Source organism: Cololabis saira, chromosome 23 (assembly GCF_033807715.1).
Source record: "Cololabis saira isolate AMF1-May2022 chromosome 23, fColSai1.1, whole genome shotgun sequence".
Taxonomy (NCBI): domain Eukaryota; kingdom Metazoa; phylum Chordata; class Actinopteri; order Beloniformes; family Belonidae; genus Cololabis; species Cololabis saira.
The window spans coordinates 33,918,341-33,944,349 of record NC_084609.1 but is presented as its reverse complement, the minus strand read 5'-3'; the positions used below and the strand labels follow the sequence as shown (position 1 = coordinate 33,944,349).

Here is a 26,009-nt window from a genome sequence, read left to right as displayed (position 1 = left end):
CAATAGATCCCAAGTTACCTTGTGAAAAAAGGACATTTATTTTTATGAAAGAAGATATAAATCAAAAAACAGCATTTTATTTTACATTTTTTTCATTTCATATAGTAAATTGGATATAGATAGATGCAAATGGTTGACTCAAAAACCCAACATTGTACACTTTGATAGTGATATCAAGCTTTATTTGCAAACCTTGCAAGATCGTATGCATATAAAAGGATTCTGAACAGCCTCAATGTTTTAGGAAACCCTTTGGGTTGGTTTTAACCCCAAATTCTTTCTTTTCTTCATTTTTTTTATAATTTCTTTATTTTTTGTTCTGTGTGCATTTGGTTGAATTAATTTCATGGGTGCTATTTGATCTGTCAACTGTGCTGCAAAATGTACATTATATATTTACATATTCAATAAAGTTATGTTTAAAAGAAAAAAAAGAACATCTGGCAGTAACTTTCTTGTCATGTCAATTCATATTCAACAAAGCAAAGTTACCTTGATGCAATAGAATGAAACTACATAGTTAACACAATAACGCCATTTTTTGAAAGTTACCAATAAGTGTTGTCTTCACTTCCACTGGCTAACAGCAGGAACATTAATAAGACTTGGCTACTGAACTGGAAAATAGACAGTGGGAAAAGCAAAGGAAGGAAAACTCAAGTTCTGAAAGACAAAGCAGAGGAAAGAGGATGATTTCAAAAGCATTCTTTTGGTACAAAAAGCTCCATTGTTCACCTTGTTTGGTCTTATGTTTCCTACTGATATTGCGTTTGTAATGTACGGCAGAGTATTAGGGCCAGGCAGAAGAAAAATAAAAATAATATTGGAGAGGAGGAAGATTTTTTTTTCATTATGCACTTCGAGAAAAAAGTTGAAATGTCGAGAAAAAAGTCAAAATGTCGAGAAAAAAGTCAAAATTTCGTGAATAAAGTTGAAATGTTGAGAAAAAAGGTGAAATTTCGACTATTTTCTCAAAATTGTATTTCAACATTATTCTTGACATTTCAACTTTTTTCTCTACAACGGAGTATTAGGGCCAAACTAACAAAAAAAATGGAAATTACGAGAATAAAGTCATAATAATACGAGAATAAAGTCATAATAATATGAGAATAAAGTCGTAAAATTAAATATATTATAAATAATATAACTTCACAAGATGCTCAATATTCCTCATTTTAACACAGGGAGAAGATGCTCTTCCTGTTAGAGTTCTATAAATTATATTCTCATAGTATTACAACTTTATTCTCATAGAATTACGACTTTATTCTCGTAATGTTACGACTTCTCGTAATATTCCGACTTTATTCTCATAATATTCCGACTTTATTCTATTACGACTTTATTCTCGTAATTTCCCATTTTTTTTTTTGGTCTTAGTTTGGCCCTAATACTCCGTCGTAGTAATCCTAGTTGGACATGTACTGCTTGTTTCTGAGCAGTGTAGCCCTGCAGCCGATGACACCGGCACCGCGGCCCAGAGTCCCAGGGCTGCTAAACAGCTGGGAGAAAAGTCAGCCAACAGAAATATTGCCATCTGTTCCAAGAACTGTTCTCAATGACAAAAACACACACCCATACCCAAAACTGGAATACAGATCAGTTAAATCAATCCTCTTGTCTCATCCTTGTCTATGCCAACAGCTAAACTGCTAAAAGAAGCTTCCTGGCCTCAGGTATTGTTCTAGTAAATACGTCTGGAGCCTTCTAGTCCTCAACTTCTTCCATATCTTCCCTGCACTTTTAATCAGCAAAGAATTGCATATTTCACAGAAGAACCTGTTCTGTTATCAACACAATTCAAGAATATGAGTTGCATCAATGGGGGAATTCCAATCTGCAAGCTTAATGGCAGATGCAAAAGCACACACGCACACACACACGCACACACACACACGCACACATTTCTACATACATGTAACACAACATACATGTCATCGCCACCAAGAAGTTTCATCCACCATTGAGAATCTAAAGCCCCCACAGCTTCCATCTCTTCATCCTGACACACGTTGCACCGTTCCTTACCATGTCCAGTTGCTCATTTCAATGTTCTACATTTTCTTTGGACTAATTTAAGTCAGATTATATAAAAATGATCCATACTTTCTAGGACAATTACCAACAGTAAGTGAAAAGCAAAAAAGAAAGATTGGTCAGTTTAAAAGTACATACACGACTGTCTCAGAAAATTAGAATATTGTGATTTTCTGTAATGCAATTACAAAAACAAAAAATAGGCAATAATCAGCAATATTAAAATAATAAAAGGCTTGCAATATTTCAGTTGATTTGTAATGAATCCAGAATGTATGACATTTTTTTTTTTTTTTTTTTTTTTTTTAAATTGCATTACAGAAAATAAAGAACTTCATCACAATATTCTAATTTTCTGAGACAGTCCTGTATTTATTTCACAGAACCAGATGTGAAATGCATACAACACACAGAAACAGAATATTTGTTTATTCAACTCCAACTTCATTGCTTCTTATTTGTTTTAGATTTATTCACATCCAGTTTTTCAAAACAACCTTTCAGTATTCTTTTTTAAATGAGTTGACAAAACTAACAAAGATGATGAAGATGCAAAAACAACATCAGATTAACATTGCTCCAATGAAACTGGTGAACCAGTTCATTATTGACAGTCCAGGAGATGTCTTTCAATAACCAGTAAAACAACAGAGACATAGTTCTGAGATGGAGCTGGTTATAGTATCTGTGTGACGGGGCAGTCCTCCGGCTGATTGGTTATAGTATCCGTGTGACGGGGCAGTCCTCCGGCTGATTGGTTATAGTATCCGTGTGACGGGGCAGTCCTCCGGCCGGTCCAGGAACAGCGTCTGGAACATGTGGTTGTAGAAGTCGGGGTGGTACAAACAGGCCCGGGCACAGTCGGGGCTGAAGTTCAGCTCCAGGATCTGAGGCTGCATGACCCGCTCACCTGACGGAACAACACGGTACAATCAGTACTGGAGGTGAGGGGGATGAGGGGGATCCGCATCCCCCCTGAAATAAAAACGGTCCAAATCATCCCCCCTGAAATAAAAACGCTCCAAATCATCCCCCCTGAAATAAAAACGGTCCAAATCATCCCCCCCCTGAAATAAAAATGGTCCAAATCATCCCCCCTGAAATAAAAACGGTCCAAATCATCCCCCCTGTAAAATTGCCATCCCTCCTTTCCATCCCTTATGTCATTTCATCAATGAATGTGGTTTTACTGCTATTTCAACATTTAGAGTCATCACCAGAAAAATAACACCAGAAAAATAACTTATTTGACAATTTTCACCTGTTTCAAGTAAATTTTCACTTGAAATAAGTAGAAAAATCTGCCAGTGGGACAAGATTTATCTTCTCATTACAAGCAAATAAATCTTGTTCCACTGGCAGATTTTTCTACTTATTTCAAGTGAAAATCTACTTGAAACAGGTGAAAATTGTTGTTTTTTCCAGTGATGAGTCTTGTTTTAAGTGTAATGAGATTTTTTTTACTAAAATGAGACATTTTAACTAGAAATAAGACAAATATTCTTGTTAAGATTGTGAGTTTTTGCAGTGATCCATGTTACTTATCCTGTGAAGGACAGAGTCATATTGATAAGTTCAGAAAAGTGTTTTTTATTGTTGTGTTTTGATGTATTTGATGTAAGCCCAGTGGATATTTAAAGCTTACAGAAGGCTGCATTTAACTGCTGCTATGTCATTCCTGCAGTATTTCTGCAGGTGTTTTGGTCACTGCTATTATTTGTAATATATTATATTATTTGTAATCAGCACAAATTATCTGTCCCCATATGATGAAATCCTCCATTCCCCTGATCTTTTTTTACAACTCCAGTACTGGATATAGGGACATATTTTCAATATAATCAAGAATAAAGAAAAACAGAATGCATCGTAGAGGGAGACGGAGATAAATGTGGCCACAAACTCCGTGGAACGAATCCCAGCAATCTCAAGCAGCTCCTGAAGACTCACCACGCTGATATTTTTTCAAAAAAGGTAAGGTACACTAAGTGAATGTTCACATGCCTGAGCAAATTGTGATAAACCAAAGAAAAAAAATGAAATTTCTTATTCCTGTCTAATTTCTTTTTTAGTTTGCACAGTGAAAACACCATGCATGCATACACATATATATATATATAAAAGCAAGGATTGTGTAATACCTTGGTTTCTTCAATATTTTCACACATATTTTGAAACAAAGATTATGTTGCAGACCAGGTACTCCTGGTTATATTAGTTAAAATTAGTGATGCACCGAAATGAAAATTTGTGGCCGAAACCGAAACCGAAAATAATAATAAACACTTGGCCGAATACCGAACAATACGGAACATGGTTCTTCAGCAGTTTTTCATTTATTTTGCCAATTTTTTCACCATTTAATAAATCAAATAAATTTGATTTAGGCATGCTTTTAAAAGAAAAAAATCTTTTACAAAATTACAAGGTAGAAAATATTTGTTGAACATAAAAAACTGAACATTTTTTTAATTTCCCAGCATTTCTTAAATATTCCAGCAGACATTATACCAGCAAAGAACAATAACTTAAAATAAATAAATTAGCAAAATACATTTTTTGGCTGCTGGTGAATGTTAGGTAAAATTCTTATGTGGTTAGTTTTTGGTTGGCCAACATTTATGTTTGTGGCATAACAGTTACGGAGCGGCCAGTCTATTTCCTTATATTACAACGCCGTTATTAATTGTTCGTTTTTTTTCCCACTTATTCCACCGAACACAGAAAGTGTTTTTTTGCCATTTTCGGCCAAACAATTTGGGTTACCGAACAATCGGTGCATCACTAGTTAAAACATCTAAGCAGCTACATAAGCGCTCACCATGTGGTCCTGTGCTCCACTTGAGCATGACGTCAGCAGCGTAGATGGCCCGGGATGAGGGATAAGGACAGATCCCGTACGGAGCTGGCCGGGACGAAGCTGCTTCAAACAGATCCCTGAACGCTGCAAACAACTTGGCCTGAGAAACAGAAATACAGGTCTGAATAGAGCAAGTAACAATATGTACTAAAATAAATACAGGTCTGAATAGAGCAAGTACACAATATGTACCAAAATAAATACAGGTCTGAGTAGAGCAGGTACACAATATGTACTAAAATAAATACAGGTCTGAATAGAGCAAGTACACAATATGTACCAAAATAAATACAGGTCTGAGTAGAGCAGGTACACAATATGTACTAAAATAAATACAGGTCTGAATAGAGCAAGTACACAATATGTACTAAAATAAATACAGGTCTGAATAGAGCAAGTAACAATATGTACTAAAATAAAAACACATTCTAGAGGAGGTCAGGGATGCACTAGTTTATTTAGAAAAAACTATCAAAAACTGGTTTTTAACCCTTGTGCTGTCTTCAGGTCAAGCAGGGAGGAAGGGAAGAAGGGAGGAAGGAAGGAAGGAAGGAAGGAAGGAAGGAAGGAAGGAAGGAAGGAAAAGTAGGAAAGAAAGAAGGAAGGAAGGGAGAAAAGAAGGAAGGGAGGAAAGAAGAGAGGAAAGAAGGAAGGAATGGAGAAAAGAAGGAAAGAAGGAAAGAAGAGAGGAAGGAAAGAAGGAAGAAAAGAAGAGAGGAAGGAAAGAAGGAAGAAAAGAAGAGAGGAAGGAAAGAAGGAAGGAAGGAAGAAAAGAAGAGAGGAAGGAAAGAAGGAAGGAAGGAAGGAAGGAAGGAAGGAAGGGAGAAAAGAAGGAAGGAAGGAAGGAAGGAAGAAAGGAAGAGAGGAAGGAAAGAAGGAAGGAAGGAAGAAAAGAAGAGAGGAAGGAAAGAAGGAAGGAAGGAAGGAAGGGAGAAAAGAAGGAAGGAAGGAAGGAAGGAAGGGAGAAAAGAAGGAAGGAAGGAAGGAAGGAAGGAAGGAAGAGAGGAAGGAAAGAAGGAAGAAAAGAAGAGAGGAAGGAAAGAAGGAAGGAAGGAAGGAAGGAAGGAAGGAAGGAAAGAAGGAAGGAAGGAAGGAAGGAAGGAAGGAAGGAAGGGAGAAAAGAAGGAAGGAAGGAAGGAAGGAAGGAAGGGAGAAAAGAAGGAAGGAAGGAAGGAAGGAAGGAAGGAAGGAAGGAAGGAAGAGAGGTAGGAAAGAAGGAAGAAAAGAAGAGAGGAAGGAAAGAAGGAAGGAAGGAAGGAAGGAAGGAAGGAAGGGAGAAAAGAAGGAAGGAAGGAAGGAAGGGAGAAAAGAAGGAAGGAAGGAAGGAAGGAAGGAAGGAAGGAAGAATGAAAAGTAGGAAAGAAAGAAGGAAGGAAGGGAGGAAAGAAGGAAGGGAGGAAAGAAGGAAGGAAGGAAAGAAGAGAGGAAGGAAAGAAGGAAGGAAGGAAAGAAGAGAAGAAAGAAGGAAGGAATGGAGAAAAGAAGAGAGGAAGGAAAGAAGGAAGGAAGGAAGGAAGGAAGGAAGGGAGAAAAGAAGGAAGGAAGGAAGGAAGGAAGGAAGGAAGGAAGGAAGGAAGGGAGAAAAGAAGGAAGGAAGGAAGGAAGGAAGGAAGGAAGGAAGGAAGGAAGGAAGGAAGGAAGGAAGGAAGGAAGGAAGGAAGGAAGGAAGGAAGGAAGGAAGGAATGTTACTTACTTCCACATCCTTCCATGGATACTGAGGGAACTGCTCTTCAAACTTGGGGATGAACTCATCGTAGTGCACCTAATTACATCATTACAAATATTATTAAAGACCAGCTTTTTGTCCCAATAAAGACATTAAACTTAATAATCTTCAGTAAAGGAAAGGAAATAATGGGGACAATGTGATTAGGAAATAAAATGTGATCAGCAGCCACAGCCATAGGTAAACGTACCTGTTTAAGGTCCACGCCTTCAGCATAGTTCATTACAGTGAAATGTTTCTGGTAATCATCAAAATGGTCCAAGGAGAACGGTCTGAAAAACAAAAGATCAGTAAAAAGATGAAGAGCCAAACTAATCTTGACATGTGTTGATTCTTTTTCTCCTTTCTATCTGACATGGACCTGTCTGTTTGTGTGTGTAGATTCTGATCAAACTCATGAAACTTTATGTAGAAATACAACGCTTTTTGTCTTCAATAAAACATACTAACTAACGTCCATGTTTTCTGTACATCTTTACCTGTTAGCAAAGCGGAGCCAGAATACGTCGTAAGCGTAAAGACGCAGAGGCTGCAGAGATCGCAACATCAGCATGTAACGGAAATCAAACTTCACCATTCCCACTTCCTCCCTGTGGAACAGAACTGGATCCTCAATGTACTTACACACCACCTGGAAAACAATAAAACACAGAACTGGATCCTCAATGTACTTACACACCACCTGGAACACAACCACAAAACACACAGAACTGGATCCTCAATGTACTTACACACCACCTGGAAAACAATAAAACACAGAACTGGATCCTCAATGTACTTACACACCACCTGGAACACAACCACAAAACACAAGTATAGTATTCAGACCCCTTCAAATGTTTCCCTCCCTACTTACTTATGGCCGTGTGATATTTCAGTTTTTCTTTCATAATACATTTGCAGAAATGTTTACATTTCTGTTTTTTTTTCTGTCAAAATGGGGTGCTGAGTGTACATTAATGAGAAATAAAATGAACTTTTTTAATTTTAGCAAATGGCTGCAATGAAACAAGGAGGGAAACAGTTTACCAACACTGTGCAAAAGGGTGCAGAACGTTTTTTGTCTCACTGTCTGAAGTTAAAGCGGACTAGACTTGTCCTGTTTCAGGTCAGTCAGGATTACCGATAAATTAAAAAATAAATACATACATATATATATATATATATATATATATATATATATATATATATATATATATATATATATATATATATATATATATATATATATATATATATATATATGTATATATATACACATACATACAGGACTGTCTCAGAAAATTAGAATATTGTGATAAAGTTCTTTATTTTCTGTAATGCAAATAAAAAAACAAAAATGTGTTTAAGATTAAGATTCCCAGAATATTCTAATTTTTTGAGATAGGATATTTGAGTTTTCTTAATCTGTAAGCCATGATCAGCAATATTAAAATAATAAAAGGCTTGCAATATTTCAGTTGATTTGTAATGAATCCAGAATGTATGACATTTTTGCATTACAGAAAATAAAGGACTTTATCACAATATTCTAATTTTCTGAGACAGTCCTGTATATATATATATAATCCACTAACCCTAACTCGTTAACTGATGTGATGATGTGATGGTGTGTGTGTGTGTGTGTGTGTGTGTGTGTGTGTGTGTGTGTGTGTGTGTGTGTGTGTGTGTGTGTGTGTGTGTACTAGTACCTTGGGTGTGCTCTCTCTCTGTCTGATGATGTAGTCCAGGTTGTTGGTAACGTGTATGTCCAGGCCGCGGGCTAAGTTCCAGGGCTTACAGATCCAGTGGTTATCTTCCGCCCTGAAACAGACAGGACATGTTAGACAAAGATGGTGCTAGATACCTCTCCCCGTTTGTTGGATAAAAAGAATAAATAAGAGAATCATTGGACTGAGCATAGAGAATCATAGCTTTTCCACAAACATCTCGGTTTACTCATCCAAATTAATTGTATCACTAAGTTTTAAACAGTAATAATAAACGGTAATTATTTTAGAAAGGACTGAAACCATGAGCCGGACCTCTGATGTCTGAGCTGGAAGTGTTTGGTGAACTGTGGCAGCTCTGTCTGCAGGTTGAAGGTCTGGGGGAGCCAGTCAGGAGACTGACCAGCTTTCACTCTGCGAGCAACGGCAGCCAGAGAATCCTTCACCGTGACGATGCTCTCACAGGGAAACTGGTTCAGCAGAACCTCAGGTCGATCCTCACTCAGTTTCCTGTCAAATTAAAAGCAGAAAGATTTTTTCAAAGGACTTTCATCCCTTCCTGAAGGGTGGGGGCCTCCTGTCCGGCCCGGACCGGGTGGCCGGGGATTGCCTGGGTCGCGGTACGCCGCCGCGGGATCCCTGGCTGCTTCTTCCCGCGCCGTGTGGGGGGGGGCCTCGCAGGCGGTGGGTTGCCTCCCTCCTACTTCTCCCCTCTGTGGGGTTGCCGGTGGCCTGGGTTCCGGGCTCTTCCGTGTCGGCCTCTGGTCTCGCAGGTGGCGGGGTTGCTCCCCCCCCTCCCCCACTATAGATACACTTCAGGTGGAGCTTTGTTTGTCACACACACACACACACACACACACACACACACACACACACAGTAACTTAGTCACACACACACACACACACACACACACACACACACACACACACACACACACACACACAATCATATACATACACACACACATAGACATACACACTGGCTTGTTCACCTGCATGCTGGCTCTCTAGTTTTTGGGGTTAGGTAGCGGTAGCGATAGCTTAGCTCAGACTGCGACGATCAGATCTCAACATTTGGGTCGATTGCTGTTATTGTTTTGGTCGGCTCCGTGCCGGTTTCGTGCTTTGTTTGTGGTTTTTTGTTGCAGATTTCCAGTGCTTGACGTGTGTCTCCGTGTGTTCCTGCTTCCTGGATTGGCAGTGGATGTCGTCACCCCCCCTCCCCCCCCCCAAAAAAAAAAAAACACTGGGTTTGTATGTGTATATTTATGTATGTGTACGCATATGTGTGCGTATATATATGTATATATATTAAATATAGTAATAATGCACATATATATACTTTTGGTTTCTACCGTCATGGTATCAATCATTAATATGTGTGCAGACAAGGTAAAAAAAAAAAAAAAGGACTTCCATCCCATTTTCCTTCCTCTTCTTTTCTCCTTTTCATCAAATGTTTTTTTGTTGCTTCTGTTTTCCAAGCCATTCTTTCCTCACTTGCAAACAAGATGCTGAGATATTTGAACTCTTTCTCTTTGGATAAGATCTGATTTCTGAACCCGAGACAGCACTCGACCCCTTTCCAGGTAAAGACCCCGGGGGCGGGGGGCGGCAAACCGCGGCTCTTTAGCGCCGCCCTAGTGGCTTTTTTCTCGACATTTAGACTTTTTTCTCAACATTTCAACTTTTTTCTCGACATTTCAACTTTTTCTCGAAGTGCATAATGAAAAAAAAAATCTTTCCCCATTTATAACTAATATAGAAACATGCAGCATGTGTTGTCTTCATTCTAAGGCTGATACAAGATTTTCCATTTTTTGCGGCTCCAGACATATTTGTTTTTTGTGTTTTTGGTCCAACACGGCCCTAAAACCTTTTGGGTTGCGACCCCTGCTCATTAGTTGTGGAGTTGCTGATTCTCTGTAACCCCCGGAGGACGATGCAGACGCTGCTCAATGTCACAAAACCATCAATTCATTCATAGATTTGTCAATGTTTTTGTTGTCAAATAGATTATATGTAGACATGTCAATGTGGTTTTTTGTCAGACGATGTCAATAAATACACATTCATGAAGTAAATGTTCTGCAGAAATAATTCAAAACTATGAAGAATTATTTAAAACTCAGCAAAGGAGGATATTAAAACTGCAAATCAGACACAGACTTATCAGTCACACTAAAATGTGGAATATTGTCAACCCTCTATTTTCTTTAAGTCCCTCTCTTGGTACAGAATGTGATAGATTATATTAATCTAATAGATAACAACAGGCTTCCATGTATGTTCCTGCTGCTCACCTGTAGTCTTTGATGTGGTTATAAGCCCAGATGATATCAGCTTCTTCCTCCTCTTCTGTCAGCTGGAAGCGTGGGTGAGTCAGGTTGTTGGTTACTTGTGACATTTCTGAGAAAACTCTGGGGAACAAATATTGAAAACTCTGAAAAAAGACCAGTGAACCCAAAATATACAGCGTTTTCTTCAACTTCAAGACATCATTTTAGCATCTTTTCATCAGAACTGGAAATATATTTTTATATGCACGCGCACACCAGAGCTGGTAGTAACCAGTTACATTTACTCCGTTACATTTACTTGAGTAAGTTTTGGGAAATGTTGTACTTTTAGGAGTAGTTTTGAATCACTATACTTTTTACTTTTACTTGAGTAGATTTGTGAAGGAGAAACTGTTCCTCTTACTCCGCTACATTAGGCTACGTTGAGCTGTTACTTTTCTTTTATCCCTTTTATCCGCGTACGCGTCAATCTCATGACATCACTGGTGATTCTTTGGGATAAATGTTTGTTTTTGCATGTTTTGTCACATTTACACAGACTCAAACACACACAGAGTTTCTATGAGTTCATGTTTGTTCTAGTTCTGATGGTTAAAAAAGAAAAGTACAAAGGCTTGACATTTTGTGCTACTTGTGCTTAATTTTTTTTTTATTCTGTTATTATTTTATTATTTATTAAAGTACTTGAATTTACTTTAAGATTATTTTAATGTACGGTATTTTTTATTTTAATTTATTTTATTGATTTAATTTGCCTGAAGATGATTATTTTGTACTTTTGTCTGTTTGAATGGTTGTGTTAAAAAATAAATCAGACGTTACTCAACAGTTACTCAGTACTTGAGTAGTTTTTTCACCAAGTACCTTTTTACTTTTACTCAAGTAAATATTTGGATGACTACTTTTTACTTCTACTCGAGTCATATTATTCTGAAGTAACAGTACTTTTACTGGAGTACAGTTTTTGGCTCCTCTACCAGCTCTGACACACACACACACACACGCTTGCTCACTAATGGATATGTTAAAAGACTGTGGAAATGGCTAGGGATGATATGAAGCTACTGGCCCTCTCAAAGGGTTTTCTGGGATGTACAGGGTAAATGTACATGGCTTTGGTACACGTCTGTGGATCTCATAAGACGCTCCCTAGATTTAACTCAGTTATGTATTATGTTTGCATCACTAACAAGTAATGTGACACTTACTTGAAGATTTTGTCCTCGGGAAAAGTGTATGGTTTAATTTCCACAGGAAGTTGCTCTCTGTTTTCCGCCACAATAGTCTGGAATGATGGACAAAAAGCACAGTAAAGATAAGACAATACATTCTGGAAGGGATTATTAATAGGCAAGTTATGGAATCTGTGAAAATATTTTTTGCAAAGCAATGAAGCCATTTCCCATAAGGTACAGTATATGAAAGTATCCATGACATTCACTGCTATTTTCATCCATAACTAGAAACATAGAAAAGAGAAAAAAAAAAAAGTAAATCAATTGAAGAACTTTCTAGCAATGTGATGAAGATTCCTGGTTCCTGGTCCAAGACGGTGCAGCCTCAGTACTCTGCTCTCTGGTACTCTCATGTTTTTGGCCTTTTGTTTTATTTCCCGCGGTCCCTCTCGGGCTACTTTCACCAGAAAAAAACACTTAAAAGGCCAGGACACACCAACCCCATAATCACATTCAGCAGAAAAGTCTTTGGTTTGGTTTTGGGTGAGCTAGAACAACTCTGCCTCAACCTGGCTGTGATGGAAGGACACTGCTCTGCCAGAGCAAAAAGTGACAAGTTGTGTTCCCAATACTTGAAGGAGAAGGATTGAAAGGTACAATATGTTTTGTGTCCTGGAATGCCCTGAATTCAACTTTTCATATTAATTAGGCATGTATTATGCTTGTTTTTGAATTAGGACATTTTCAGGCCAGAGGTGGAATGAAGGGAAATATATATATATATATATTTTGTGTCCTGGAAAATGCCCTGAATTCCCAAAACACAGTCTCAGTCCAGTGGAAGGACGCTCATATCAGCTCTGCACCTGCTGTTTAATAACAAATGTAACTGTGAGAGAGGCACCCCCTGTGTGGCTTGTTCACACAGGACTGACTTTATAAGTTATAAAGACGGGACAGCCGGAAGTTCGGGCAGAGTCAGCTGCGGGTCTAGTGCACGACGCCCAGCCGGGTTTTTTTTGGCTACTCTGTCCAGGACTGTTCGGCTCTCCAGTCTTCTGTGTCGAGGTAAGAGTATTATAAGGCCTAGCCCTGTGTAATTGTCTATTGCTCTATCATTTGTGGGGGATAACTTGACACATTGATCCTAGCAAAAGAGCAATTGTGTGTGTGTCTTCTATGTGCAATGCTGGCTTTTCTTGTGGTAATAAAGGTATTCATATATCATTATAGCAAAAGTGAGTGTGTGTGTGTGATTCATTTTGTGCCGCCGACCACTTTCGAGCCTTAATTGATTTTCTCCCAAAACAAGGATATAGAGTGGAGTGACCGTGTGGAAGAGGCAATGGGGACCTCTTGAGCTGATGGCAGGAATACTGGTGAGATGAGTCAGCTCTGTGGTCACATGGATGCTTGTTTTCCAGAGGATGAATTAAAGGATTGGTCTGCATTTGACATTGAAGCACTGAGCTCAGACATCAGTTTTGACTATGGATCAGCAGACATTGACTACGTTTACATGCAGTCAATATTTGGGTTATTGCTAATATTCCGGTTACTGAAACATCCGGAATATTCCGTTTACATGGTAATTAATCATTAGGATATCTGGATCAAACCAGCGACGCACGGAGAACATCATGACACAATTCCCGTCATTTCCTCTTCTTCTTCCTGTATCCAAATTCAAAACAAATCCTGCTTTGCGTAACTTTTCTCTCACCTTCTTTTAAATCTGGCTATCCCGGTACTTTCTATGGTCTACAAATGCAGAAATGTTCATATCCTTCATTACATTTATGAAGTGATTAGTCTCCTCCTGGTCTTGGTTTCTCCGTGTTTAGAAGAACTTCCTGGACTCAAAAGACCAGGATTCCTTGTGAACAGAGCATGTGCAGAAAACAAATTCCTGTTCCGTTTGATGGGGATATTCTGTTTGGTGTTTACATGACCCAATATTCAGGTTTAAAAGGAGTAACCCAGGGCTCATATTGGGGTTTTTAAAAACCAGAATATGAGCAAATTCAGGTTATTCAAAGGGGTTATTGGTGTTTACATGGCCGTGTAACCGGGTTATTGCCAATATTCAGGTTTTAAAAGGGTTATTGATGCTGGAAACGCAGTCATTGCCACACTGGCAAAGAAGTATGACGCCACTCTCCACCAGCCACAGTCTCTGCAGAACATTAACAGTCCAGACGCTGAATTCAAGTACATAATGAAGCAAACACGTAAACAGTGGTCAATCAGCACACTCTCAGATATGGTCGCGGCAGCACGTCCATGTGAGGAGCTGAAGGAGATCTCAGACTCACAGCTACAGGATATTTGTGCTACGTTTCAAGCTTCCAGTGCAGATTGTGAAAGAGGATTTAGTTTAATGAATCGTATCAAAACAGCATCCAGAAATGGTCTTGAAGTGACACATTTGGACCAGCTGATGCGCAGAAAGTCAAAGCAAGAAGCAGACGAAACCATCAACCTGGACAAAGTGTACAACCATTGGAGAAGTGAGAAGGACAGACGTGAAAAGTCAGATTTGTGCATATTCTAGTGACATTAATTAAGATTATTTGTTTAGGTAGATTAATCATTAAATGCTGCACAACGTGCACATGTGATGTCGCTCACAGTGGTCCTCCTCAGTATGCTCAGACACATGAAAAATTAGAGGGAACATTGCTTACTACTAAAATGTAAGTAAAGCTTTCTTGCTTTGACCTCTTAAAAGGCCCATTTTTGGTGGTTATTTTGAGTTTATACTTTATTTTTTTGTAAGAAAATAAAATCTTTTTGAGCTCACCCTGTGCCTGGTCATCTCTGGACTAGTCGGTCCCTCACACCATTCTGGAGCAAAATGCAGTTGTATATTTGGATTGGGATATTCAATTATAAACAGTACTCAAGTTGTAAAAATAATTCAGGGTGGATGGTAGATTTGATCATATGGGGACAGATAATTTGTGCTGATTAAAAATAATATAATATATTACAAATAATAGCAGTGACCAAAACACCTGCAGAAATACTGCAGGAATGACATAGCAGCAGTTAAATGCAGCCTTCTGTAAGCTTTAAATATCCACTGGGCTTACATCAAATACATCAAAACACAACAATACATTTTCACCTGTTTCAAGTAGATTTTCACTTGAAATAAGTAGAAAAATCTGCCAGTGGAACAAGAATATTTTGCTTGTAATAAGAAGATAAATCTTGTTCCACTGGCAGATTTTTCTACTTATTTCAAGTGAAAATTTACTTGAAACAGGTGAAAATTGTCAAATAAGTTATTTTTCTGGTGTTATTTTTCTGGTGATGACTCTAAATGTTGAAATAGCAGTAAAACCACATTCATTGATGAAATGACATAAGGGATGGAAAGGAGGGATGACAGTTTTACAGGGGGGATGATTTGGACCGTTTTTATTTCAGGGGGGGATGATTTGGACCGTTTTTATTTCAGGGGGGATGATTTGGACCGTTTTTATTTCAGGGGGGGATGATTTGGACCGTTTTTATTTCAGGGGGGGATGATTTGGACCGTTTTTATTTCAGGGGGGGGGATGATTTGGACTGTTTTTATTTCAGGGGGGATGATGATTTGGACTGTTTTTATTTCAGGGGGGGGTGATTTGGACCGTTTTTATTTCAGGGGGGGATGATTTGGACCGTTTTTATTTCAGGGGGGATGATGATTTGGACTGTTTTTATTTCAGGGGGGGGTGATTTGGACCGTTTTTATTTCAGGGGGGGATGATTTGGACCGTTTTTATTTCAGGGGGGATGATTTGGACCGTTTTTATTTCAGGGGGGGATGATTTGGACCGTTTTTATTTCAGGGGGGGATGATTTGGACCGTTTTTATTTCAGGGGGGGATGATTTGGACCGTTTTTATTTCAGGGGGGGATGATTTGGACCGTTTTTATTTCAGGGGGGGGTGATTTGGACCGTTTTTATTTCAGGGGGGATGATTTGGACCGTTTTTATTTCAGGGGGGATGATTTGGACCGTTTTTATTTCAGGGGGGGATGATTTGGACCGTTTTTATTTCAGGGTGGGGTGATTTGGACCGTTTTTATTTCAGGGGGGATGATTTGGACCGTTTTTATTTCAGGGGGGATGATTTGGACCGTTTTTATTTCAGGGGGGGATGATTTGGACCGTTTTTATTTCAGGGGGGGATGATTTGGACCGTTTTTATTTCAGGGGGGGATGATTTGGACCGTTTTTATTTCAGGGGGGATGATTTGGACCGTTTTTATTTCAGGGGGGGATGATTTGGACCGTTTTTATTTCAGGGGGGGGTGATTTGGACCGTTTTTATTTCAGGGGGGATGATTTGGACCGTTTTTATTTCAGGGGGGATGATTTGGACCGTTTTTATTTCAGGGGGGGATGATTTGGACCGTTTTTATTTCAGGGTGGGGTGATTTGGACCGTTTTTATTTCAGGGGGGATGATTTGGACCGTTTTTATTTCAGGGGGGATGATTTGGACCGTTTTTATTTCAGGGGGGGATGATTTGGACCGTTTTTATTTCAGGGGGGGATGATTTGGACCGTTTTTATTTCAGGGGGGGATGATTTGGACCGTTTTTATTTCAGGGGGGATGATTTGGACCGTTTTTATTTCAGGGGGGGATGATTTGGACCGTTTTTATTTCAGGGGGGATGATTTGGACCGTTTTTATTTCAGGGGGGATGATTTGGACCGTTTTTATTTCAGGGGGGGATGATACTACTTGGGCAGGGTTTGTAAAGGGTCTCTCTAGAAAGGAACTCAAGGTCCTGGTTCTTACCTCGTAATACAGGTCTGATGGCTCCGAGATGACGCTGCTCACGCCCTCCAGATCATCACATATCCAGGGGAGGAGACGACAACGCCTCACCAGTTGATCAGCTTCTCCATAAGCAAAGTCACGAGTAACTTCCTCTGTGGAGGGATGACAGATCTGCTGCTTTACTATTAGTCCTTATGTCTGTATGCATGGATATTATATATACATATAATCCTCTGACTGGACCAGAACCACTACAGACACAACCTGATCCACCATTAACATAACCAGAACTCCCACCAGAACCACCCCAGTCAGAACCAGAACCACCTCAACAACCAGCACATCAACCCCACACAGAACCAGAACTAGCCCAGAAACAACCAGAAAAACATCTCAGACAGAAACAGAAGCACACTGAACACAACCAGAACCCCCACGCCCCAGACAGAACCAGAACCAGTTCCACAAAACCAAAACCTCCCCAAACAGAACCAGAACCCTCCCGGACGGAACCGGAACACTTTCTCTGAAAGACTCACACTCAAATACACACATTAACAACAAGCAACTGATTCCAGTCATACATTCCTGTTACAGGTGACAATAAAAGCACACATATATTTCACATATATTTCGTTCTGCCTGTATGGTTCCCTCTTTGCACTTCTGTCCAGATGTCTTCCTTTATGTCTTTAGGTCCATTATTCCTTCTCCATTCCTTCCAAGAGTTAATTGGCATTCTACTGCACTTTCCTGAGTTAAAGGTCATTTTTTTTGTGTTGCATTCAGTAAAAAAAGACTTTGGTCCAGTCCCAATCCCCGCCTACTCCTACTTTTCATCCCTACCCCTACATTTTGTGTGTTCCCGTGAGGGTAGTGGTGTCCCAATTCCTCTTTTCACCTAGTGGTAGTGGCTTAAACGAGGGTTAGGGGGTATCAATCTAGCCCTTCACAGCGAGGGTTTTCAGATGCATCCTAGCTGACCTAGAAAAATTTCCCAGAATGCTTTTCGTCGTCATTTGCAGACTGAATCAAAAAAAAACATGGCGGACATTTCTTATTTTTTAGTGAATAAAATCAATATTCTGAGTTAGTTTCTGCATAAAAACGCATTTTGATTACATTTCTAGTGAGAAATATATATTTTACTTTCATAATATTCACTCAGTGAATGTACATAATCACTTGCTTGTCCGTTGTTGCAAAGTCTTTATCAAACCTCGCCAGAATAAAGGCTGATTTATGGTTCCGTGTTACACCAACGCAGAGCCTACGGTGTAGATTACGCGGTTACGCGGCGACGCGCGCCGTACCCTACGCCGTACCCTACGCCGTACCCTACGGCGTAGGCTCTGCGTTGATTTAACGCGGAACCACAATCAGCTCCCGAGCCGGCGGCTCTTCTCATCTGAGCCCAGGTTGGGGATCTTAACGGTTACTTTTACGCCTGAAAAAATATTAAAACTTAATAAAGTGACATATTAACAGCGCTACAGCTGAAATTAAAACAGCTTTTATCTCTGGGCTTCCTGATATGGTGTGACGTATGTGCAAACGTAACTACACCGTCGCTTACGTACCCGAACGTAAACCACGCAGTGAGGTAGCACGCAAGATTTAGGGGTGGTGCTGAAAAGTAGGGGTAGTGGGAGTATTGGGACAGAGCCCGGGAAGATTACAAGGGCCCTAAAATCTGTGGCTTCTTTTTTAGAGGTAGTGGTAGAAAGTAGGGGGTGTATTGGGATTGGCCCAACAGGACCCTCACATGTTCAGCTACTGGAAGACTAACAGAAAGCAGTGCTTATGCATGTGGTTTTGTGTTTCCTTTTACCTCCTTTCAGCAGATCCTGGCGAGGCCAGAGCACAGTGTAGGCCAACTGGCCCTGCGTGTAAAAGAAAGGAGCCATGCAACAAGTGGGCTGGTGGGAGTGCTGCACCTGGGAGCCAAACTCATCCATAATGTACCACACCGGAACCTTCTCCTCTGCTGACTGTGTGTGAACGCACATGAGTAGGAGGAAAGGAAAAAAAACATCACTGTTTCTTTAGGTTAGAAATTCTAATGAATTGTTTCCTGTAATGGCTTCTTTGGATTTAAATGAATGCACACAGACACGGGCCGCAAAACATACAGATACAGTAACCAAGATAATGTCATTTTTAAATATAAGTAATAAATAATAAATGCATCTGCCACAATGTAATTTCATGTGTCTTTTCTCTAGCCCAGGGGTCGGCAACCCAAAATGTTTTAGAGCCAAATTGGACCAAAAACACAAAAAACAAATATGTCTGGAGCCGCAAAAAATTAAAAGTCTTGTATCAGCCTTAGAATGACAGGACAGAAGACAACACATGCTGCATGTTTCTATATTAGTTAGAACTGGGGGAAGATTTTTTTTTCATTATGCACTTCGAGAAAAAAGTGGAAATGTCGATAAAAAAGTCGAAATGTCGATAAAAAAAGTCGAAATGTCGAGATTAAAAAGGAAAGAAAAAAAGAAGAAAAAAAGGAAAAAAAAGTCAAACATTTTTGAAAAAGCTCCAGGAGCCACTACGGCGGCGCTAAAGAGCCACATGCGGCTCCGGAGCCGCGGGTTGCCGACCCCCGCTCTAGTCGGTAGAAAATCCTGCCAAGAACAAATGTAAATAAAGATGAGAGTGAGTAGTGTCTCTAACGTACCCCCTGAGATATGTGATAGGTTTGGTTGTACTTCCACATTTCCTCTAAGACCAGTGAAACGGTGTCTGGATTGGGAACTTCCCCGTGAAAGGGAACCCCCATGAGGGAGGCCATTCTGTGCAGCAGGCCCGGGATCTGCTCCAGCTGCTGCCGCGCCTGCTCCACATGGTACGTCCACGCGTGATCAACCAGGAATACACTACAACAAGAGACAAGGAACTTGACCATAAAAGTTGATTTCAAAATTACAGTTCTTATTTTTAATCCTTTTTTTTTTAAACTCTCTTGAGTAACCAGTGCATTGAAATCAGATAAGTGATTTGATGCTCCTTAACAAGTTTGGTCCGCGGATCAACATCAACCGCTAGAGCCCTTGCTCCCGGTGAACCATAAATCCGCCTAGGCTGATTTATGGTTCACACCAACGCAGAGCCGACGGCGTAGGGTTCGCGGCGACGGCGTAGGGTACGCGGCGATTTAACGCGGAACCATAATTCAGGCGAAGCTGCAGTCTGTCTGCGCTGATCACAGACACACCGGGTCGGAGCAGATTTGGTCATGATGTTTAAACTGTGTTTTGTGATAAATAAGCACAGGTTTTAATTATTTTGCGTTGGATCAATGTAGCAAATAAAATCGTTGGGACCATCCAGCTCCTCAACCATCAGTTATTGTTTCACATGAGCAGTTCAGGTAAAAACGGCAGTCAAATCAGCAAAAAATGTCAGTTTGCTGGATGAAATATATTCATTCCTGATAGAATAAGTTTGTTAGTGCACAGCTCTGCTCATGTACGCATGTGAATGAGTGTACGTTTTATTTATTATAATTATCTCATAGCCATAGTCCATCGTTCCTGTAGTTTCTTGTGCTGGCCTCCTTTTTTCTCTTTTGTGCATGTTTGCAGGCCGGAGCTTCAGGAGCTGCGTGCTGGCCTGTGGCGCGGCGCCACCCCCACCCCCGGTCATCCCGCTGCTGCTTCCACATGCCTGCGTGGATGTCTGCTGTGTGATGCTGACTTCCCTGACCCCCCCAGTCTGGCCTTCGGCAGGAGGTTCCCCCTTATGAGCCTGGTCCTGCTCAAGGTTTCTTCCCTCTTAAAGGGGAGTTTTTCCTGCAACTAATAATTGCTCGGGGGTTTATATTTATGTTCTGGGTCTCTGGAAAGCGCCTTGAGACAACTTTTGTTGTATTAGACGCTACACAAATAAAATTGAATTGGTTGTGTTCGGTGTGGATCTATGTCATTCTGAGGTGTTTATTAACACCCTAGTGGGAGAAAAACCTTAAGCCAAACAGTGGCAAGAAAAACTCCCCTTTAGGAGGAAGAAACCTGGACCAGGACCTGGATCATAAGGGGGTAGAAACCTGGACCAGGACCTGGATCATAAGGGGGTAGAAACCTGGACCAGGACCATAAGGGGGTAGAAACCTGGACCAGGACCTGGATCATAAGGGGGCACTCTTAGCTGGTCAGAGCAGGAAAAGAGAGAACAGACAGAGAGAATGAAGAACAGAGAAAGGATAGACACAGACACAATGGCTAACTGGTGCACTACAGGGATGACATTATAAACAGATGTAGACACAGACACTCAGTACGTTTACATGCACTAACAAAGTCGCAACGTTGCCTTAATCCAGTAGTTCTCAAACTGGGGGGCGCGGCGAGGTTGGAAGGTATATCATTAAAAAAAAAATAAAGATTTTTTTATTTCTTTAAGATTTTGCCTTCAATACGAAGGAAGAGTATTAGGGCCATGCAGGAAAAAAAATATTTGAGAGGAGAAGATTTTTTTTTATTGTGCACTTCGAGAAAAAAGTCAAAATGTCGAGATTAATGTTGAAATACAATTTCAATAATCAAGTCGAAATTTCGTGAATAAACTCGGAATTTCGAGAATAAAGTTGAAATACATTTCAACTTTTTTCTCGAAATTGTACATTAATCTCAACATTTCGACTTTTTTTCCCTCGACATTTCGACTTTTTTCTCGAAGTGCATAATGAAAAAAAAATCTTCCACCCCTAAAATATTATTTTTATTTTTCTCCTGCCTGGCCCTAATACTCTTCCGTACATTACATATGTGCAGTGAGAAAGAGACGGGAAATAGGGCGGATCTGTAACATGAACAAGCCCACCCCACTCACTGAAAAGGTGTGGGGATTAAAGCTGACATTTTTGCAGAGCAATTGTTGAAATTTTGATTATTTGTTTAGCTGTTGCTGCTGGGTTTTTTTCCTCAGGGAGCTGGTTATTTTTGGAAAAAAATATGTTGAAAGTAATGCATACTGTATTGTACAGTAAAATGGAAAAAAAAGAAATGTGTTGCACACGTGAAGCAAGCCCACTCACATCACTGAAAACATGTGGGGATTAAAGGTGTAATTGTTGTAGAGCAAATGTTCAGATTTTGGCTCCTGTTTGTATTGTTGTTGTTTCAATCTCTGTGAGCTGGTCAGGGTTGAAAATCTATTTTTACAGAGATGGACAGTTTTTTCGCAGATATGTTCAATATATGAAATAAATTGCAGTCGCATTTGAATGCAAAAGATGTGTGTGTCTGTGTTGGGGTCGGGGGGGGGGGGGGCTGGCAAAAAAAGTTTGGGAACCACTGCCTTAATCCTTATAGCCTTAATCCAATAGTGACTGCCCCGGGCTTCCCCCTTCCAGGAGTGACGACACCACTAAAGCGAGAAGATCAACACAGTAGGAGAAGAAGATGAACAACAAAGAAATAACAGGAAGAACAGCAGCGCAAAAGTGGGTGTAGCGCTACCTAGCATGGCAGAGTGGAACGCACCTCAGTCCATAATGGATTGTCTTCTCCCACATGTATACTTGGAATTCTCGTTATTTGTTATTCTAATGTAATAATTCCTCTCCTTTGCTATGCTCCATTATGTGAGTTTAATGGGCATGCCAAGTAGTGGCATGACCATATTGCAATCGTCCAGAATGGCCCAAAGGGCAATGTTGCTAGCATTTTGCTAACAAGCTAAAGTCGCAAAAGTCCCACTGCGCACCAGCGGGTGTACAGCATGAACCCGCTCTGATGTGGAAGAAAAAAATCCCCAAAAAATAAAACACGCCCGAAAAAATGAGGAAAAACATGAAAATGAAGGCGATATAATGGTATACAGAAAAGGTTTCCCTTTTCTTATTATTCCGCACTCTTTTTTCGTCCGTTAATACGGCCCGAACCGCAACGTGCACCCATGCATGTCATACATCGTTGGATGCGTCTCCATCGTGCCTCGATGGGCATTACTTTTCTCAGTAATAGGGGTTACCGTGGCAACGCTAGTTGCCAAAAAGCAAAAAAAAAGGCGAAAATTCGGACGCTTATTGCTCGGCCGAACTTTATCGTAGAGACATTGTTCAAACTTTCAAACACTTGGTCCGATTGGCACTAGCAGACCGTACAACGTCATTATGCCAATTATTACAGTTTTTGCGATAATGACCTCTTTTTTTTTTTTTTTTTCAGTCCGACTTTGGATGCTTGTTGCTAGGCAACAGGTTATCGTAGAGACATCGTACAAATGTTCCCCGACTCGGCACGCTGTGGACTTCAACATATTCAAATTTCATGAAGCTGTGATTTAAGGAAATGTTTTGTCAAAATCCAGGCCAAATGGCCCCATTCATTCGGATGGGGTTTTTTACCATGGTGAAAAAAAAAACTATCCATTAATGTAGGCTGAACCGTAACGTTTACGGATACATGTCATACATCGTTAGATGCGTCCCCATCGTGCCTCCATGGGCATTACTTTTCTCAGTAATAGGGGTTACCGTGGCAACGCTAGTTGCCAAAAAGCAAAAAAAAAGGCGCAAATTCGGACGCTTATTGCTCGGCCGAACTTTATCGTAGAGACATCGTTCAAACTTTCAAACACTCGGCCCGATTGGCACTAACAGACCGTACAACGTCATTATGCCAATTATTACAGTTTTTGCGATAATGACCTTTTTTTTTTTTTTTTTCAGTTCGACTTTGGATGCTTGTGTGATTTAAGGAAAATTTATGTCAAAATCCAGGCCAAATGGCCCCATTCATTCGGATGGGGTTTTTTACCATGGTGAAAAAAAACCTATCCGTTAACGTAGCCTGAACCGGAACATGCACCCATGCATGGCATACATCGATTAATGCGTCTCCATCGTGCCTCGATGGGAAATACTTTTTTCAGTCAAAAACGTTACCGTGGGGATGCTAGATGCCAAAAAGCGCACCCCATTAATAACTATTGGGAGCGGAGGAATGAATGCAATACAACCGTAAACACCTCAAACTGACATAAAACCACCCCGAACACAACCACTACAGCCCCAAACCAAAGCAGCAAGAGGGGACGAATGGGCAGTAGGGCATGCCCATATCAAAATTTCCTGAAATTTTCTAGTTTATTTTGTTATTCATATGCACCTTTTAATTCTTAGAGTGCCTTATTTTTTATATTCCTTACAAGAATCTCCATTTTTTTTTCTCCTTTCTTTTCATATTGCATTTAAATTGCTATTTGTCTATTATCCTCTTTGAGAGTTTGTATATTTTCAGCTCAGCAGCGCCCTCACCTGTCCGGCTGGGAGACCTGCAGCCCGCTGTCCCGGGTAACCACCACTTTACAACCGATGACGGCTCCACCATCGTCTTTCTGCCTCCCGTCATTTTCTTCCTCTTCTTTTTGCAGGACCTGCATTATTCCGAAAACGTCCCCGGCATCGTAAATCTGGAACAGAGATAAAGGGAACACAAATGCATGTTATTACCCACGTCTTAATGATGATGTGTACAGGACTGTCTCAGAAAATTAGAATATTGTGATAAAGTTCTTTATTTTCTGTAATGCAATTAAAAAAACAAAAATGTCATACATTCTGGATTCATTACAAATCAACTGAAATATTGCAAGCCTTTTATTATTTTAATATTGCTGATTATGGTTTACAGTTTAAGATTAAGATTCCCAGAATATTCTAATTTTTTGAGATAGGATATTTGAGTTTTCTTAAGCTGTAAACCATGATCAGCAATATTAAAATAATAAAAGGCTTGTAATATTTCAGTTGATTTGTAATGAATCCAGAATGTATGACATTTTTGTTTTTGTGATTGCATTACAGAAAATCACAATATTCTAATTTTCTGAGACAGTCCTGTATATTTATAGTCAGCCTGTACGTTATTTTTGATGTAAAAGTAACTTGAAATCCTGAACTCAGCACGTACCAAATACAACCAGCAACCCGATTATTATTTATATTGTTGTAATTCTAGATTTGGCGTAGGCCAAATACATCACTGGACGTGTGGAATCTCCCTGCCGTATTTATGGGATTTAGACTTGTAACAATGAACCTGTTACTCTTATCCTACGTCATGCAACAGTATACAGTAAAAACTGCATGATGATGATGCAGAATAGAATAGAAACCGGTGTTGTGCCAAAAAGTGATTGCCTGCTGCCAGAATCTGATTTCTTCTGATTTGTGGCCGCGGGAGCGTGCACAGCAGCCCGTTGAACGTTAGTGCTAAAACGTCAGATTTTCAGATTATGAAGCTCAAGAATGAGATCAAGTCATATTTAGGCAGAAACAACTTTTCATTAACTGTATTTGGCCTTCAATCAATTTTTGGCAGGTGAAAATGCCTATTTTGTGTTGTAATGGTCCTTTAAAAGAGTTAAAAGCAATCCTGTGAGCTCTAGTGTTTATATTATGAAGCTCAAAAATGAGATAAAATCATATTTAGGTAAAAACAACCTTTCATTAAGTGTATTTGGCCTTCAATAAATTTTTGGCAGGTAAAAAGACCCATTTTCAGGGACAAAATCAGATTCTGGCAGGCAATCACGTTTTGGCACGACACCGGTGTTCTGTCAATTTCTGCTACCTGCCGAGAAATGCTACCTGGTGGTTCTGCGCATGCGCACACTCGATTTTCAAAGTTTGATTGCCACGCCCATCATTTCTTGCACGATGTAAAATTGATAATATGGGATGTTGAGTATTTTATCCTTCAAAATACACTACCCATGACATGAATTGAATTACATAAAGAGATAAAGAGAAAAAAAACTACAATTCTATCGCTTAATTTGATATTCATTCGCCTTTATTTAACCAGGCAGGTCATTTATAACACATTCTTATTTACAATGACGGCCTGGCGAGAGACAAGAACCACTTGGGGGGAAAAGGAAGTGGTTTAAGGAGTAAAACACAGTAAAATTGTAGCTCTACAAAAGGTAGAAAACCATTAGGGAGCATTTTTTGGCAAAGGAGCAGAAATTGTCGGAACACCGTCAGACCTTCCACGTGTTTTATCCTGTCACATTCTGACAAACACACCTCGTTAGATATTTTGTGATGCAGACTGTTCCAGTAGAGACTGGGAATCCCCGAGGACTGCAGGGCCCTGCTGTGTAGAGTCACGAAGGTTTGGAAATCCTCGACATCATTCAAAGTTTCAGAATCCGCTGCCATGATTGAAACCAGCAGAAATCCCTTCACTCGTGTGCAGCATGGATGTATTAAGCAGCGTGGACTTATTTTTCTTCTTCTTCTTCTTCTTTGGAGTTTTACGGCAGCTTGCATCCAATTAGTTGCACTGCTGCCACCTGCTGGATCTTTCAGGAACTCACACTATATTCTCCTCGTCAGCCCAGTATCATACAAACATTTAAATAAACTCCCCCTCCCACTCGATCCCACTTCCAAAA

At 40.0% G+C, this 26,009-nt stretch overlaps 1 protein-coding gene across 1 annotated transcript; it reads right to left on the bottom strand.

Moving 5' to 3' along the window:
• Nucleotides 1–2,466: 2,466 nt before the first annotated feature.
• Nucleotides 2,467–25,817, bottom strand: ttll12 (tubulin tyrosine ligase-like family, member 12). The gene is made up of 14 exons (XM_061714301.1): nt 25,639–25,817; nt 23,863–24,017; nt 19,279–19,477; nt 18,427–18,586; nt 16,614–16,747; nt 11,845–11,921; nt 10,640–10,756; nt 8,652–8,846; nt 8,319–8,430; nt 7,107–7,258; nt 6,818–6,899; nt 6,595–6,663; nt 4,862–5,000; nt 2,467–2,950 (listed from the first exon to the last, which is right to left on the bottom strand). Exons 1-14 carry the CDS (start codon nt 25,771–25,773, stop codon nt 2,799–2,801), a joined length of 1,878 nt encoding a protein of 625 aa, XP_061570285.1. The 5' UTR covers nt 25,774–25,817; the 3' UTR covers nt 2,467–2,798.
• Between the last annotated feature and the right edge of the window lie 192 nt (nt 25,818–26,009).